Raw genomic sequence first — 16,933 nt, forward strand, 5'->3', positions numbered from 1 at the left:
TGTGCAATATAGCGGAGTCAAGTGAGTCCAGCATGTCACAGCAGTGGAGGCTGTTGGAGGGAGAAATCTGACACTCTCAAATCTCAAATGTGTTTCATACCATTCCTCATTTTATTCAATGAGCCCGTCCACAGATTTCACCCTCCACCCACCTCTCCACACCACATACACGTCCTGCAATCTTTCAGCACTTTCCTTCATCTTCTTTTTCAGGAATTAAAGTAGGGCATACTCTACTTAGAATTTATTTAAAGCCCTGTCATTACATTGTTAAATTGAGCCGCCATGATCAAAAGGCACCCAGTCTGTGTCTATTGCCAAAGCGCTCGCTTTAGGGCCCCTAGAGCCCTGCATAACAGTAGCCTATGAGAGAGTGAGTCAGCATGGCCGAGACAGCTCTGTTTTTCAACTCGGGACCTTGGGAACCCACCACAGGGCTGCACATTTTTGTCACAGTCCAGCACTAACATTCAACGACTGAACAGTCATCAATAAGTTAATGAGATAATCAGCTGTGTTAGTGTTGGGCTGCAATAAAAATAGTCCAGGACCAGAGTTGAGAAACACTAGCTTGAGAGCACCTACCGAAATTCATTTGCACACTGCAGCCATGTGTGCATTGCATGCACTTTATATTTCATATAATATTTAATTTAATTCAGTTTAATTTCTCCGACATAATTCTATATCAATACTTAATGGCATCATGGAAATGGTTTCAGTCTTAGCAAGGGAAGAGTATTGTCTAAATCGCCATCCACCTGTTATGGGGGTAAAGCTAACTGTGTTTCGCTACTTACTGTGAAGTAGTTAATATGCCTCCAAGGAAGATTTTGTAAGAGTTCTTGATAGTATAGGGAACGGCGTGGTAGAGTAGCTTGCCCAAAGCAAATGCTAACAGGCCTTATATAGGGTCGTTACAGTATATCGTGGAGCGACTCCCTGTTTACAGGCATCAAACCAAAATTTACTATGGTTATCGGCTCTTACCAATGAGTCTGCCTTTAAATGTAATTTCTATTTCAATTAGTTTTATGTCACATAATTTCTCTCTACCGTAATTATATTTGTGAGATTGAATGGGACGCACACCGGTATTACAATTAAAATAGCTGTTCATTTTCCAAAGGTGATAGTAAGGAGTAATGTTTCCCCGAGCTAAGAATATATCTCTGTGCTATTTCTCTCATTTGTACTTTGAATTATGGTCTTGCATTATGCAGGGGGAACTGTATTCCACCTCCCGTAAAACTATTACTCGCCCTCATCACAATGTGTTGATGGAGAAATAACTCCTGATTCCACAGTCTTATCTGTTAGGATAAGGTTATCAGGGTATTTAGAGAAAGCAATTATCACCGGCTGGAGGCAAAATCCATCATGGGGTCTTTGATACCTATGAATTATATAATTAGAACCTGTGGTGGAAGTCTAGGATTTACCACTCTGTACTTTAGCTCTTCGAAGGTAAGAATCACGAAACAAGTCCTGAGTAGCCACAATATATGAGTCCGGTATTTATTGCTTGCAAACAAGAGACAAGAGCGTAACAGCAGCCCAGCGTAGAACTCTCTTCCTGATCAATCAGCGCTTTCGTACTAATTAATCGCCGTTCAACATTTCACACCTATCGGCAGGATGCGCCTGTCCCCCCATTATTGCTCTCTCCCACCACTCCCTCAGAGATCACCGCTGTTCATATGGTAAATCATACAGTGCTTCTCAGAACAATGGCCATAGAACCTTATAGGTGTGGCAAGAGAAAATGTAATCACAGTAGTTACACAAGTGGTATCAGTCATATGAAAGTGTATAACCTGAAAATAGTTCTATGAATGTATTTTCCATAACAAACCACTTTCATTTTCATTTTAAAAAATCAAATGAAAGCGATCCCTTGTCCTCCAATATGATACTGCGTAAAAAGCCCAATTATCAACTGGAAATTCATTGTGGTTGGTGTGAAAATTATGCAGTCTGAAATGCAACATTACAGGGGATGGAGTTGCTGATATTTTCAATACCCCCGACCCCACTTGTGTCTAATTACGATTTGTTAGACAGTAAAGAGATCCTCAAGCTTGACCCTCATGAATGTCAAGCTACTCCAGTGGGGGGAGGGGGGGGCACAGGTTTTATTAGATATGTCACACCACCAACTACTGTTCATTTCACATGTTTGTCACTACTCGTTCATAAACACATCTGTCAAATTATGATAAATAGAGTTTTCACACAGCTCAATGCATTCCACACTTCTCAGGACACACATTGTTTTACATTACCATGGTAAGTGAGCAGACACAGTGGAAAAGACTCCTTAACAAGAACAAATACAAAAGAAACAAAATAAGGTGGCCTTGTATATTGCAGATATTTTTTCTACTGAATTATAGATATTGTATATTTTTTCTACTGAACAGCAGAACTTGGTATGGCCTTATACATCACAGTTACACCTGGCGTCATGCGTTATTTAGTTGTATAAGCCATACTGAGTTCTGCTGCTGTAGATTCTCTGTACAGTGCTTATATACAGTATATAGTTTAGAAATGTATTGTTTCCAATATACAGGCCTCTTCTTTTGTCTCATTTGAGCCATTGCTTGTATTCATGATATATGGATCATTGACCAGTGTTGTGTCAATAGAATAGTACTCTACTTAACAGCTCAAAATGCTGGCATGCATGGCAATTCAACTGCTGTCAGCACCCATGTGGCAAAACCCATCTTTTTTGCCACGCTGTTGTCATAAAGTCTAAAGTCAACACAGCAGTCATATTTCAAAGTATAAATCAGCAAACTTAGCAACAACTAATCATTTGTTTTCAGACAGAATAATTGCATAGTAGGAAACATATAGTATGGACATTAATTGCAACCATTCTGTAGCACTCACATAGACATAAGTTACCCTACTATGGACCCTTGTGGTAAGCCAAAATAACCAGCAATCTTAATTAATATTTGCTTGACAAAGATGTTCTTGCACAGCTTAGAGAGAAATGGTTGCCTTAGTCCAAACGGTGCACATTTCTTTATGCATAGCGCAATAAAACACATTGCATCCATTATAGTGTCTGTCACCAAGTGGCATGTGATGATGGATGACAATGAGGATTTGTCAGACACACTTGCACATTTGCTTGGATAATTGGTTTCCAGTCAAACTGTCCAATCATGTGTCCATGCCGTCTCAATTCCCCACATTAATGTCTCAGTATGTCATGTTACTGTAGAGCTACCCCAGTCAGACTGTACTGTACGTCTATGCATGTATAATATGTGGTCTTCGCCAATAGCTGAAAATTGGTATCAAGTTTGGCAGATTTGTTCTAATTCTAATTTGTAGTGTTAACTGCAACCTGTCAACATAGACAACCTAAAGTATATACTATATATATATACTATATATATACACATGTAAAAGCCATATATACCATACACATGTAAAAGCCATATAGTGAACAAGCTTCTGATCCCTTAGGTACAGTAGTGTTGTGTGTGTGTCACATTTAAGGCCTATTTATTGGAAGAATTTGATCAATTCCCCCCAGTGTGACAAGAAAATATATGTATAATGATTTTAGAAAAGTGCTAGTCATCCAGCAATCCACAATTCCACACATTTAGATTCGTTTTTTACCACAGTAAATCCATACGAGAGTGTGAATGGCTCCCTAACAAATTATTGATTGCAGCTATCAAGAATCAAGCAACAGGGCATTACATCCTGAACGGGAAAGGAGAGGAAGCCAAGTCCAAGACTTTCATTGACCTGGGGGTGGAGTGGGATTACATCATCGAGGACGAAGTGGAGACTCTGCATACGGACGGACCTCTGCACGACGCCGTGGTCGTTCTGGTAAACTGTTATTCTACCCACTTTTAATTTAATGATATATTGATTCTTGTAGAATGTAACTTATAAATGCTTTGTGAGCTTAGACCAACTGTATTACCCCATCAGAACCCAAAATGTAATCTTGTTTTACGCCATTGTTTGTAAACCAACACTGTATAGCTTTAAAACATGGTCAGGACTTGCATCCATACAGTACCTCTTTTTATGTCATTGAGTGTGGTTACATTTCTTCAGCCCTATTTTGTTGTTGTTTGAATTAAAAATTGTACCTTTAATTCCCATAATGATACCTTAACAGGGCAATCTGGGATTCAAACAACAACAAAGTGTTAATTAGTTTTGGTAAACAGCTATATATATATATATATATATATATATATATATATATAATAGATCAAAGCAAACAGAAAAAGAATGATAATGCCTTCATCAATTATTGCTCTTCATAGACCCCCACCCCAATCTGGGTATCAAGTGTGTTTCACTTATAGAGGGGAGTCATCTAAATGTACAGTCCACAGTTTTTTTATTAATTTCATTAACCGTACATCTGAAATCACGCTGCATCCATTTCTGCAGCTGAAGGAACCCTCAACACCTTTGTTTTTGTCTTTCACTCAAGGGCTTTGAATTTGCCCATTTGGCAAAATGGATGTTGCCAAGCAACATCTTTGATTTCTTTGAGCTTCCTGCTACCAAGAGCACTCGGACTCACACACACTTAATTAATTGCATACTAATCGATTGCTTCAAACAGCTTTTCCAGAGACTATTTTGTTCTCTGTTTCAAAGAGAAGTAGTTACTTCTACTAATGGCAGTAACTTCTTCTACTAATGGCAGTAATGGCATGTTAACTTAAACTACTTCCTTACTGTAAGCTCAGTAATTATCTGAGCCAGTCCCAGTGCCTCTCATTTCAATAAAGTTAGAGGCAAGACGGTTAGATAGAATATACTGTACCTGTGCACTCCTTTTTTATCTATCAGACCTGTCCCAGACCATTTTTATTCATATATAGGTGAAGAGTACATTTTAAGTTAGAATGTATGTATGCATGTATATGTATATTCTGTGTGTTGTTGTTAATTGTTAAATCTGTTATTTACTTTGAAGAGTACTGTGTTCTGAAAATCGAGGAACTTGAAGGTGGTGGGGGTAGAGATATGTTAAGGAGATAAAGATGTAAAGTGTAATGGGTCCCCTCAGGATAAAGTATCATAGAAGACAGGGATACAGTAGTTGGACATTATTAGGGCTTGTAAAAATCAGAGTTATGTTTTTTCAAGTGCAGGAAACATTGAAGAGATATGTAATTCTGTTTGAAGGTTAAACCTTTGCTCAGAAGGAAGAATGTTTTCTCATAGCGGGAACAAGACGACAAAGAGAAACAGGAAAATAAATGGATACAGGGTTTGTATTAAAGGCCTATCTGGAGATTCTGGGTGGGCACTCCCATAACAAATCAGGCACCTCTTGTCTGGCTTCAGATCAGTATGTGCTTTAGCCAACTTTTGTGTGATCCCTCAAGAGTCATTTTAGGGCATCCCAATGGGACAACTTGTAATTTGAAACTTGATTGCGAAGAAACTCCATTGTTTCTCATTGTAAGGGGAGAGCGATATCTGTGGGTTGATGTCGGTCATGCTATCTCAGTGAATAGATTGGAATGTTTGCTTTTTCTTAAGGTTAACACTCCTATGAGAACACAGTTTGACACAGTTCACTGCTTGGGGTTGTGAAAGCGTTACCTTGGAAATATAGCATTTGTTTCTCACTAGGTTTCTCAACAAAGGTAAAGACATTTTGCTAAACTTTCTTGAAGTTTGAAATAGGAGAGATTTTAGCCCGGAATACATTGTGTAGTATAGCTTACTGAATGTGGGTTAGACAGTGGAGCTGCTGGTTCTTTGTTGTAAATGTATTTACCACAGAAAGCTTTTAGAAGTAGTGGCGAATAGAAGATTAAAGATTGATCCTAGATTTACTATTTATGGTAGGAGCATAGTTCTCAATTTGCTCAAAAGGTTACTCTTGTTTTCCGGGCTGAAATACAGTATTTCTTGGATGACATGCTATTTTAGTCCCACTTGTTACCCTGCCACCTTGAAATGCAAATACCTCTTCATCATTGGACGATTGGAAGACCATGCCTCTACAAGTCCATTGTAGAGGCATTGAGGCACACACATATAACTCATTATAGGCATATACTATATCTGTCTATAATAAATGATATAGCTCAGGATCATTAGGAGATGATATCAGGTATTATAATGCCAATGTCATTCATGCTTTTAGTCTTATAATGCGCTATCAAGGCATTATTACTTTAAGTGTTACCACATTGTTTTGTTGAGTAAAATAATTCAAACCTTCTTGACTTACTTCGGTGAACCGGTTCTCACATTAGTTTTACTTGGCCAATCTCAGTCATTCTATATCTGAATTATAAATTGAAGAGTTTCATTGCAAAACCATATTTTCACAATTTTCACTACTTTCAGTACTTTACCTTAAAATAATAATAATAAAATGATTGCTATCATGACATAAAAACATGTGTGATACATTTGAAAGGACAGCTATGTTATGTTACTTGCTTAGATTATCATATTCTTCATTATTTAGATTTTTGATGGTAAATGTAGCATGTCCATTGCTAATGGATATACTGTATAGCGTTTTCTAATTAAATTCTTCAGTTGCAGTAAATGTTAAGAATGATACATTTTAACCAGTAACTGACATGATGCTATGAATATGCATCTCACCACAATATTGGTTTGAAAAAGTCTCTCTACAGCTGAACAAAATTGGATTTGCTGTTTTTACATACAGAATTGACATTGCAAATCCTCTTACAAAGATACATAATCCACAGCCCATGAATTTCTATAAAAACCCATGCTTAGAGGTAATTGTATGATGTGTAACACAGTCTCGCTGTATTCTCTAGAAGGCAAGGCAATGTGACAATGAATACTATCATGCTGTACTGGATAATAGTCCTGCAACGCAAATTTGCCAAGATAAGTAGCATTAGTTTTATCATGAGCGATAAGTTGTCCTTGAATTTTTCTCATGGTGAGGTATGTATGACTCATGTGCTGCACCAGTTTTAAATGAGATTAAACAAGCTCTTTCCTAAAATTTCCTAAAAGAAATGCATACATCTGCATATATTTCCCATGCATATTTAAATAAAACCTTTTACCCAACTAAAAATAACACAACTTTCCTTGATTATTCTTTTCCTTCTATGTTTTAAAGATTATACCCCAGGACAATGAGACACGGTCTACACTGATGTACAGATACATCATCCATGAAGACTCTGTGCCGATTAACAACAACAATGTCATCCAGGAGGACACCTATGAATGGGCGCTGAAGAGCTGGTCTCAGTGCTCCAGACCTTGTGCTGGAGGTAATGCATACAGGCATCAGTATCGTACTGTATCTCCCCCTGACACCTCTCCAGTACTGAAAAATAAATATCTAATGCATGAAGCATACAGAGGATTTGGTCATAATGCATTCCAAATATGTTTAATATCTAAAATATATTCTGTTTCAAGTTGGATTGTAATTTGATTATCTCATAATAAAATACATTATATGTATATATAGGAATATGCGTAAGTAATGGGACAGTGAAGCATTTTTTATAGTAATTACTATGAGGTTAAAGTATAAGGTAGATTCCCAGCTCTTATTTGAGGGTATTTGTGTACATATTGGTTTCATCATTTAGAAATTATAACACTTTTTATACATAGTGCCCATATTTCAGTTGTTACTCTGCCTAATCATCTCCCCAACCTGCTATTTTGGATCTAGGGTACCAGTACACAAAGTATGGATGTCGAAAGAAGGGTGACAGCAAGATGGTCCACCGAAGCTACTGCGATGTCAGCAAGAAGCCGAAACCCATCCGCAGAATGTGTAACCTACAGGACTGTACGCAACCACAGTGAGTATCCATTGCTCCGTCAAATGATGCCTCCCCTTCAGAACATGCCACTGAATCTCCTTTACATTTTACACAATCTATTGCACATACAATGTGATTTCTGTTGACATACAATACAGACTTCTCACCACAAACCTGACTGCGAATTTCAAATCAAGTCAACAAACAACCTATCACACAGCCTATCCCTTTGGTGATACACTTAATTAAGCTGCAGGGAGGATGTGAGGCTCAAGTTGCATGATAACCCACACTCCTGAAATCATCACAGCACAAGGTTGTTTGCTCGGGTACATCTTGCCTCTTTCAACAATGTTTGCCTCTCACAGTAGAAAGGCATCAGAAGTAATTAAGTTCTGGCAAAGGTCCTCTCTCCAAATTAGATGAGAACATGTGGGCCTCTGACACGGGAACCCCAGAATAAAAGCCTTTTCTCTGGCTGACTGGTGGGATGAGGGAGAATAGGAGGGGGGCTGGATAGTGACAGAAATATTATTTTGGAACACATCCAGATGGTAGGGCTGGGCGATATGGCCATATTAACATATCTTTCTACATTTTTTACGGTATTATTTGGTGTTTCTTAATAATAAAAGTTATAAATATGTTTTATGAGTATTAATTTCATGACCTGATGCATAGCTCACTTCAAAATGTTACCACTAAAAATAATATATGGAATAAAATGATTTGGACCTCTTTTGAGCTGTCATTGTGATAGTTATACATTTGATATATGATTATATCATAATATGATTATTGCACAATGCAATAGGCCAGGCCTACCAGACATGTGTTCCCTTCAATGAAAAAGTGGAGAGAAATCACCCAGTATGTACTAGTGCATAAGTTCTCAACATTTTTGAGTATGAGTATTTACATTATTCAAGCCCCCATACAGTCTTATTTACCCACTTGTAAGTCGAAATGCCATATGAATGTCTTTAACTTGTTCATGGGAAAGACATTGATGTGTTCAGGGACTTGACAAATAGCTATAGCTATTTCCCGCAATCCTCGCTCAGCTCCACCAATGACTATCGAGAAAACTTGCTCTATTTCCTATGTAGTGTACACCTGTTGTTCCCTACAGTAATGCCCAGGTGGATTTCCTATAGATTAGAATCTCCCTTAAAATGTCTGAATACCCAGTGCAGGGAATAACTGCCTGATTGGAATGCACACACCTTATGACCTAGAATCACCAAATTTGTTTGCTTGCAGCTTTAATTTCTAATTGTAATAATTCCTGAGCATCTAATACAGCCTGCTATATTGGAAAATACCTGCATGTAGTACGTTCATACAAGCCCCCACAAACCTGCAAGTGGCAGGTAAAAAATGGTACCTGTAGCTGTGTAGGTTCAATAAGACCTGCCGACGGGCAGGTTTACAAATGATATCTGGCAGCAGCACATTCCTTCTTGAAGTTTTCAATTATACCGGCAAATAGAAAATGAAGAATGCCACTATGACATGTATCTTTGGCTTTATGAAACACATACAGGAAAGCGGCGAATGGCATAGCTGGCAGTCAGGTGTCAGGACAGCTGGTTCAGACGTATGCAAAACATCACATGTCCAAGGGACAAGGCTTAAAAGCAGCCGAGTTGTAACACTACACCATAGTTAAGCAGTGTGACATGATCACTGGCTATGAGAGTAATATTTGTTGGTCGTCCCACCCACCCTCCCCAGCCTCCACTCGCTCAGTCACTCTGTATTTAGCCTACCTACAGGGCTTTAATAAGTCATGGGCTCCCTGCCATAATGGTATTTGTTTTTATGGTCGTTTAAACTCCAGGCAGGGAGCTATACAGAGCAGGCCCATCCAATTAAGCCAATCTTAGTTATAAGGTTATAAGGTTAAAGTATAGATTCTCAGCTTTTATTTTAATGTACATATTGGTTTCACTATGTATAAAAAGTATTCTCATTTCTAAATGGTGAAACCAATATGTACAGAAAGACCATCAAATAAAAGCTGAGAATATCTACTTTAATCTCATAGTAATTGTTTTATTTTAAATCCAAACTTTTGGAGCAAAGAGCAAAAAGAAGAAAAATGCTTCACTGGCCCAGGGCACTGTATTTGAGAACAATCTAAGCCCTATTCTGATGGGATTGGTTTTACAAGAAGGGTTAGGGTTAATGTAATCATTACCACAGCATCCCAGTCATTTAAGTCCCAATCTTTGGACAATTCATAGGGCATGTCATGTAGGTTGCCGTCCTTTGGATGAGATGTTAAACCACTGTAAAGGCTGACAATATAGGCTTAGCCTGGTTCTCTCCTGGTGTAAATCTATTTTTGTTTGTATTGATCCAGGTGGATCTCTGAAGAATGGGAGCATTGCACTAAAACCTGCAGCAGCCTGGGATTTCAGATCCGAACAGTTCGTTGTGTGCAGTTCCTCCATGAGGGCACCAACCGCTCTGTCCACAGCAAGTACTGCAGTGGAGAGAAGCCAGAAAGCCGGAAGCCCTGCAACAGAGTACCCTGCCCGGCCCAATGGAGAACTGGGGCTTGGTCTGAGGTACACATTGACTCTTACCTCACACATGTTTGCTTGCTGCTCAATAGTTTTGTTGTTGTCCACCCCCCGTGTCATATGCTTATAGAACCTCTCCCACCTAGCTTGGTGCATAAATATACTGTTCGTGAACTGGTTGTGATTGTTACAGGTTTGGCAGTCTCTCAGTGTTAACGTGTAATGTTACCAAAGGTTTGTGAATCTGATCTTGTTGAGGGGAAAGAGAAAGAAAAGGAGTACATGACATCATTATTTTGAGCAGAGAAATTGTATTCAACAAATATCCCAGAGGCACGGATCAACATCTGATGGAATGATTTATGGTTGGGGCTCTCCTTTAAACAGTTGGGTAGCCATAGGAGATTAAAGTCCCACTGAAGTGACTTTGATTTCAATATGAAATCATTTCTGGGTAACATTAGGTTACCTACTTTTAAATGTTTACAATTAAAATGGTCAAAAAGAAACAAGAAGAAACTTTTGTACCGACCACTCAAAGCAGCAGACTGACAGGATTGACTGAGCATAATTACACTGAAATCTCTTCAATCACACCCATTAAAAAATGGAACGTTTGATGGAGACTAGACAGGAGACAGGGCTGGATGTATAGAGTACTGGGAAATGACAGAAAGCTAATTTTTCATATTTGGTTGATGCTTATTTGATCTGGTGAAGCCAAAATTCAAACCAAAATACTGGCAATTATGATTTGTGGGCCTTTAATGATTTGGAGTTTCAGCCCTCACCTCAGCAGAATGGAGTTGTGGTTGCCCTCTGTTCTCCTCTGTGAGCTGGTATTCCAGAGAAAACCTTAGAGTTTAGTCTGATTAGATTGAACCATGACTTGAGGTCGAAATTTCATCTTTTAAGCAGCATGTTTTGTCTGAGCCTGGATGTTTTTTATGAATAATCATTGAGGTTTTATCTGAGGTGTGATGTGTGTTCTGATTAAGGACAGACATTTTGTCTGACTTATGTTAGATGTTTTGCTGTATGTGACTGGTGATGTGTGTTTTGACTGTTCTCCCAGTGCTCCGTGACCTGTGGAGAGGGGGTGGAGAGACGATTGGTGACATGCCGTATAGGAGATCAGTGCAATGGGGATAGACCTGAGGCCCTCAGGCCGTGTAGATCTGGACCTTGCCACGGTAAGCCATTTATGTCTCAATGCCCTGGGAAGTTTGACCAAATAGAATCTAGATATATTCTAGTCTAATACAATACAGTCTAAATCAAAAACATAATTCATATTTAAAAGTTAATTCTGCATCACAAATGCAGGTAGACTTTTATTTAAAGGTCATCAACGAATATGCCTCTTTGAAAGACATTTAAATAGGTCATGTTGTGCTTTAAGCAGTGCACTACATAATTTAGCTTTTCTATTCATAATCTATTGGGTAATATTGTTTTCACGCCTTGTTTTCTCAAATTTGACGACTGAAAGATTGTTTATATTTCCCTTAGCATTTTGAGAGCTTCACCTTTTTAAAATGTAATCAACAGCAGAATACAGAGACTTGCCAAGAGAGTTACTGGTATATTAGAGTTGCCAGAACAATGAACTAATGTAGTGAGTTGCTTCTCTGTTTCAGTTTGGTCTTTTAGAACATTGTTATTCTTCAGAAACCGATCATCTGATCAAATCTCCCATGGGAAATGCCATCTTAACTGTGTGACATTTAAACACTGTCAAAGTATATTCTTATCAGTGTTTTAGTATCAGTGTCTATTTCTCACTCAAGATAATACAACCTTTTTTCGTTGATCTCCTTACATTTCTAGAGATCAGTTTGATTCAATAAATACAGTATGTATGATAACTCCTAACTTTCAAACTAAATGTTTTGGTTGACTTTGTAGACAGTTAGTGAGGAGGGCCAATGCAAACTGTTGTCAACATTCTCATGAGGGCCCTTAGTCTATATGCAGTCAAATAAGAGGATATAAGGAGAGCTTGGAGCTTTTTTCATAACTTTTTTGTTAGTAAAGGTCAAGCTCCCAAGCATGAAGGGAACAAATGGCACTTAAACCCACAAGGATATTGCCTCACTAAAGGATAGGGAGGGTGTATATCTGCGGCTATGTTGAGAAAAAAGATCATAGCTGTTCAGGGGTGAAGATGATGGGCTTTTCAATAACCGAGTCGACTGAAAAAGAACTTCAGGTTAAAGCATGTCTCTGAAGGAGATGAGGGAGACATTTCACCAGATTGCCCCTCTTTTATAGGCTGGACTGATAGGCTTCAAACCGAACCGATGCTATATATTTTGAAATATTGATTTTCCAAAACAATGTAGGCTGACTTCGCAGTCGGACAATGTTGGTGCAACACACCCACACCCATGGACTAAATAATTGAAATTCCTCTTCCATCCATTCTTGATGCCCTATTGCCCTATATGTATATATTGTTGTATATACTATATATAATGTACAAAATGTGTATGTCGTCCCACTGTCAATATGATGCATTTTGCTGATACTATACCGATGAGTGAAATAAACAAAATGTTGTCAATATGATGCTTTTTAGTGTACAATACAGAGCAAATATTGACACTTGAGTATTGTTATGGTTGATCTTCTCAGAGTAAATTATATAACTCATATAGTTCATATCGTACAATATTAAGTGGTTCTGTTTGCACAATAGATGCATGCATTCCTTTTCAAGGTTGTCTTATTTCCCTTTTATAAAGCCTCATGAAGTACAATGAACATGATGTTCTTTTACTTGCAGATGAGCCTTGTAATGGTGATAAATCCATATTTTGCCAAATGGAGGTTCTAGCCCGATACTGCTCCATACCGGGCTACAACAAACTCTGCTGTGAATCCTGCAGCAAGCGCAGCGGGACCCTCTCCCCTCTCCTCTCTGAAGCAGCCGAAATGGAGGAGGAAGTTCGATTTGGGTCAGCTTCACAGCTCCTTGAGACACTCACCGCCTCTGTAGATTCCAACGATACCCGCAGTTTCCCTCTACGAGGCCGGCAAAGCCTCAAAGGATCAGCAACATCAGGCAGCACTGCGAAGCACACCGCCACCGCCCCTCCAAAGAAAAGCTCCTCACAGACCAGTAACACACACAGGCGCATTCCTCCTCACACCAACCCGGGCACCAGGCACCTATCAGCCCACAGTGCCTGGCCTCAGGGACAGGCCAGCGATGCCACAGAGGCTCAAAGGTCGGACAGCTTCAGAGAGAGTAGGTGGCCCACAGCGTTATCTGAGGTGGAAAGATGAAGCTGAACCCCTCCTCCTCTGGACTCCAATGTAGATATATCCAGCTTCATTCCGCATCTTTTACCTCACAACACTGTAGTAAAAGAGAGGGAATGAGAGAGAAAGAGAGAGAGAGTGAGAGTGAGAGTGTAAAGTGCTGGTTCACTTTCGTTTTAGAGACCCCCTCAGCAGCTGTCTGAACTGACATTTGTGTCATTCTTACCGCTGCTTGAGGTAAACGCACCAAAGATCTCAACAAAAGCAGACGGACTGAAGCCGAGAGATGTTACAGCAGTACTCGATAGGAAAATGGTTCTAGTTGTATAGAATTTCAATAACCAGCTATTTTTGTTTACTGGCGCTCTCCTATTTCTTTGACAAATATAGATATTTATAAACGTTTCTGTAAAAACTGTATATGTAACATGTCAGTATTATTTTAAAGAAGGCAAACTGAGGATTTTGTTCAATTACCCTTTTGTTGCCTATAGCTCAACATGCAAATGTCTCCAGAACCATATCCAGACATTAAATTCTATTTGTTTTCTAATGAATAGATGGGGATGTGCATTATCTTATCCCCTATAGTTTTCAGCCACGAGGGCTACTGTTGTAGAACACATACAGTACATTGTATGATCACCCTGCCAGTACAGATTCAAGATAAAACATACTGTAGCTCTCAGTAGTTTGTGGCTAAACAGCCTTATGAATAAAAGCAGAGAGTAGGATTGTCATGAAAGCCTTCAAGACCTGAAGATAGTATTACCATATATTAGAGGGCTCTATTTAAGTTTAGGCCACATCTGCCTTGTTCATTTGATGTGCCTGTGTGAGGCCATTATGGTTATGACTGTCCTCCTTATCCTCTTCATCCTTTTGATACATTTTATACCACCTTGGTATACTGTACTGAATGTCCTTGTAATGAGGTTTAAATGGTGAGGTACATAAAATAGGGGAACTGAATGTTGGAACACATTGTCAAACTATCCTCAAACTATACTATTCTTTAAAAACATGTGAAGCTGGACTTACAAAAGGCCATTATGTGGAACATATTTTTCAAAATGTCTTTGGCTTTGTCTGAGAAAAGGTTTGAGAGAGAAAGCTATTTATTGTAAAAGGATTTTATCACAACCACGATGCATCTGACTGCAATAGCAAAGGAACTGTATATGATGTTTCAGCGGAGTTCAATGTGCAACCATTCATACTCACTCCTGTGTGTCAATGTATAGTACTTGTATATAGGATTGAGAAGGTAAATATTTATTGAGAATTAAAGGTCCTGCTCTGTTTTATGTGCAGCACTGCCTGGTACTTGAGGTGCAGTAGCGATAACAACCAAACTAAAATGAATATCCATTAAGTCCACCTCATTTCCAAGCCAATGCTTTAATTACAAATTAATTGGTACTGTACTTGAAGGACTAAGAAGTGGTAGAAACAGAAATGACATTACATTTTTGCAAACAATTAGATGTAAGTATACATGCTCAATTTTGAGATGTTTAAACTCTGAGAAAGCTGTGTTTTACAGCTGTTTTAGTAGAAAGCCTTAACAATGCTGTATCCATCCAAGCCAAATGTAGAGTGTGTAGATTATACTAGTTCAGTGCTTATTGTGTTTATCGACAGAACATAAATATGAATATGATGTCACCTCTCGTAAATCAAGTCTAGATACAAACTAAGAAAATAGATGGCGAGCATAGTTGTCAGTCTTGTCTAATGATTGTTACAATGATTTTTTTCATGTCATTTTATGTTGTTGACTTGCTGCCTATAAGACATTGCTGCTAATGTTATGCAAAGCTTTTAATGATCAAGAGCATTCTCGTATTTTTTAGATGTTACATTGACAATCCCTGAGCCTCAGACAGATATACTGCATAAGATGTATGATCTATGTATCCACAGTGCTACCCATACATTTAAGCATTGGTGACCTGATGCCTATAAGTCATTCTCATCTCCAATTGCTTGCCTTTTCTACTTATTTCTGTAGATTGAATTTAAGTGTACACTACTGATGCTGTTTGCTGTAATGGGGAGCACATAGTAATAAAAGATATACTAAACAACTTATTTATTTTTCCATGGTCTTACTTGTGACATGAGAATGACATTCAATTCATTGCATTATTGTTTGTGATTTGTGCTGTATGTACTGTATATAGTGTACATTCATTGTGCTAATTCTTTATCTCAAAATGTTGCTTGTATTGAGTGTATGGTTATAATACTCCTATTTAAGCAATAACACACAACAGGGTGTGCCTGTACAGTATCGTGGATATCAGAACGGCTGTGATGTGGTCATAGGCAAGAGGTGCAGCCGAGTGCTGTCGACCATCACAGCCGGTACGATATCCTAGATATCCTACATAGTGTGAGGCCCTTTTTCCCGAGACTGTCTGGAGAACACTGACGGTGAAGCAGTCCAGGAGAGGCCGACGGATCAAGTCTTGGGTATAATTTTACCCACAAGGACTGGGTGCGCATTGCGGAGTTTTAAATAACTTGCCATAGGCTTAGACAGACAGAGCTCACAGAGCTCACACTTAAATATTGGTATAGCTTAACATAGGCATATCAGAAATGGCCAAATCCTCACATAGGCAAAAACTCAAACCTCAGTCAGTCTAAACGCACTTATTTTCCCGGACCGCTTTCCTGTATTTTCCTTATGTTGTCACTCATACAGTAGGTCAGAGTTGAAAAGGTTCATGGTTGTGCAACGTTATTGCTGGGGTACTGCAGTAAACTAGCCTTCTCCAAATATTTTATTTTAGTTCACCTTGACAATACAACTACCAGAGGACATTGTTGAGCAAATCTAATGAGCACAGCATGCTCATAACACAAAGAGCACAGTTTGTGTCATTCATTTTTCACATCCATGTGCAATGACCAGAATAAATCTGACAAGGGTGTCAAGGGATAATGGGAGCAGGCTGGTGGGGCTAAAATGAAGGTCAGCAAGGAAGAGTATATTCTCAATATTTTACATTGAGTGGACAAGAGAAGCCTGAAATGCTGAAAATGTGGATGTTTGCACCCGATTCGCCCCTGTACATCATATCATGTATCATAGTGTCATATCATTGCTGTAGCCTTGGACAGTTCTTGATATGTGTGACAATCATGATCCTAGGCTACACATTTTGCTGCAGCTCCAGTGTGTCCTTGCTTGAGCTCCACTTAGCACAACCTCAAATTGTTTCCCATTAACAAACCAAAGCGGGACAATTTATCCTGCCACTAGACAGTGTTTTAGAGATAACATTAGAATTCCGATTGACATTCTGATTGAATTCCGAGTGA

At 38.8% G+C, this 16,933-nt stretch overlaps 1 protein-coding gene across 1 annotated transcript in view; it reads left to right on the top strand.

Moving 5' to 3' along the window:
- The window catches only part of adamts3 (ADAM metallopeptidase with thrombospondin type 1 motif, 3), an 82,867-nt gene extending 67,179 nt beyond the window's left edge, over positions 1 to 15,688 (top strand). Inside the window, exons 17-22 of the mRNA XM_083673193.1 lie at positions 3,704 to 3,867; positions 7,139 to 7,295; positions 7,709 to 7,841; positions 10,171 to 10,378; positions 11,409 to 11,526; positions 13,122 to 15,688. Coding sequence (XP_083529319.1) covers positions 3,704 to 3,867; positions 7,139 to 7,295; positions 7,709 to 7,841; positions 10,171 to 10,378; positions 11,409 to 11,526; positions 13,122 to 13,624 — 1,283 coding nt within the window. The 3' untranslated portion in view covers positions 13,625 to 15,688. The remainder of the gene's footprint in view (positions 1 to 3,703; positions 3,868 to 7,138; positions 7,296 to 7,708; positions 7,842 to 10,170; positions 10,379 to 11,408; positions 11,527 to 13,121) is intronic.
- Positions 15,689 to 16,933: the final 1,245 nt, after the last annotated feature.

Source organism: Argentina silus (genome assembly GCF_951799395.1).
Source record: "Argentina silus genome assembly, chromosome: 7".
NCBI classification, from domain to species: domain Eukaryota; kingdom Metazoa; phylum Chordata; class Actinopteri; order Argentiniformes; family Argentinidae; genus Argentina; species Argentina silus.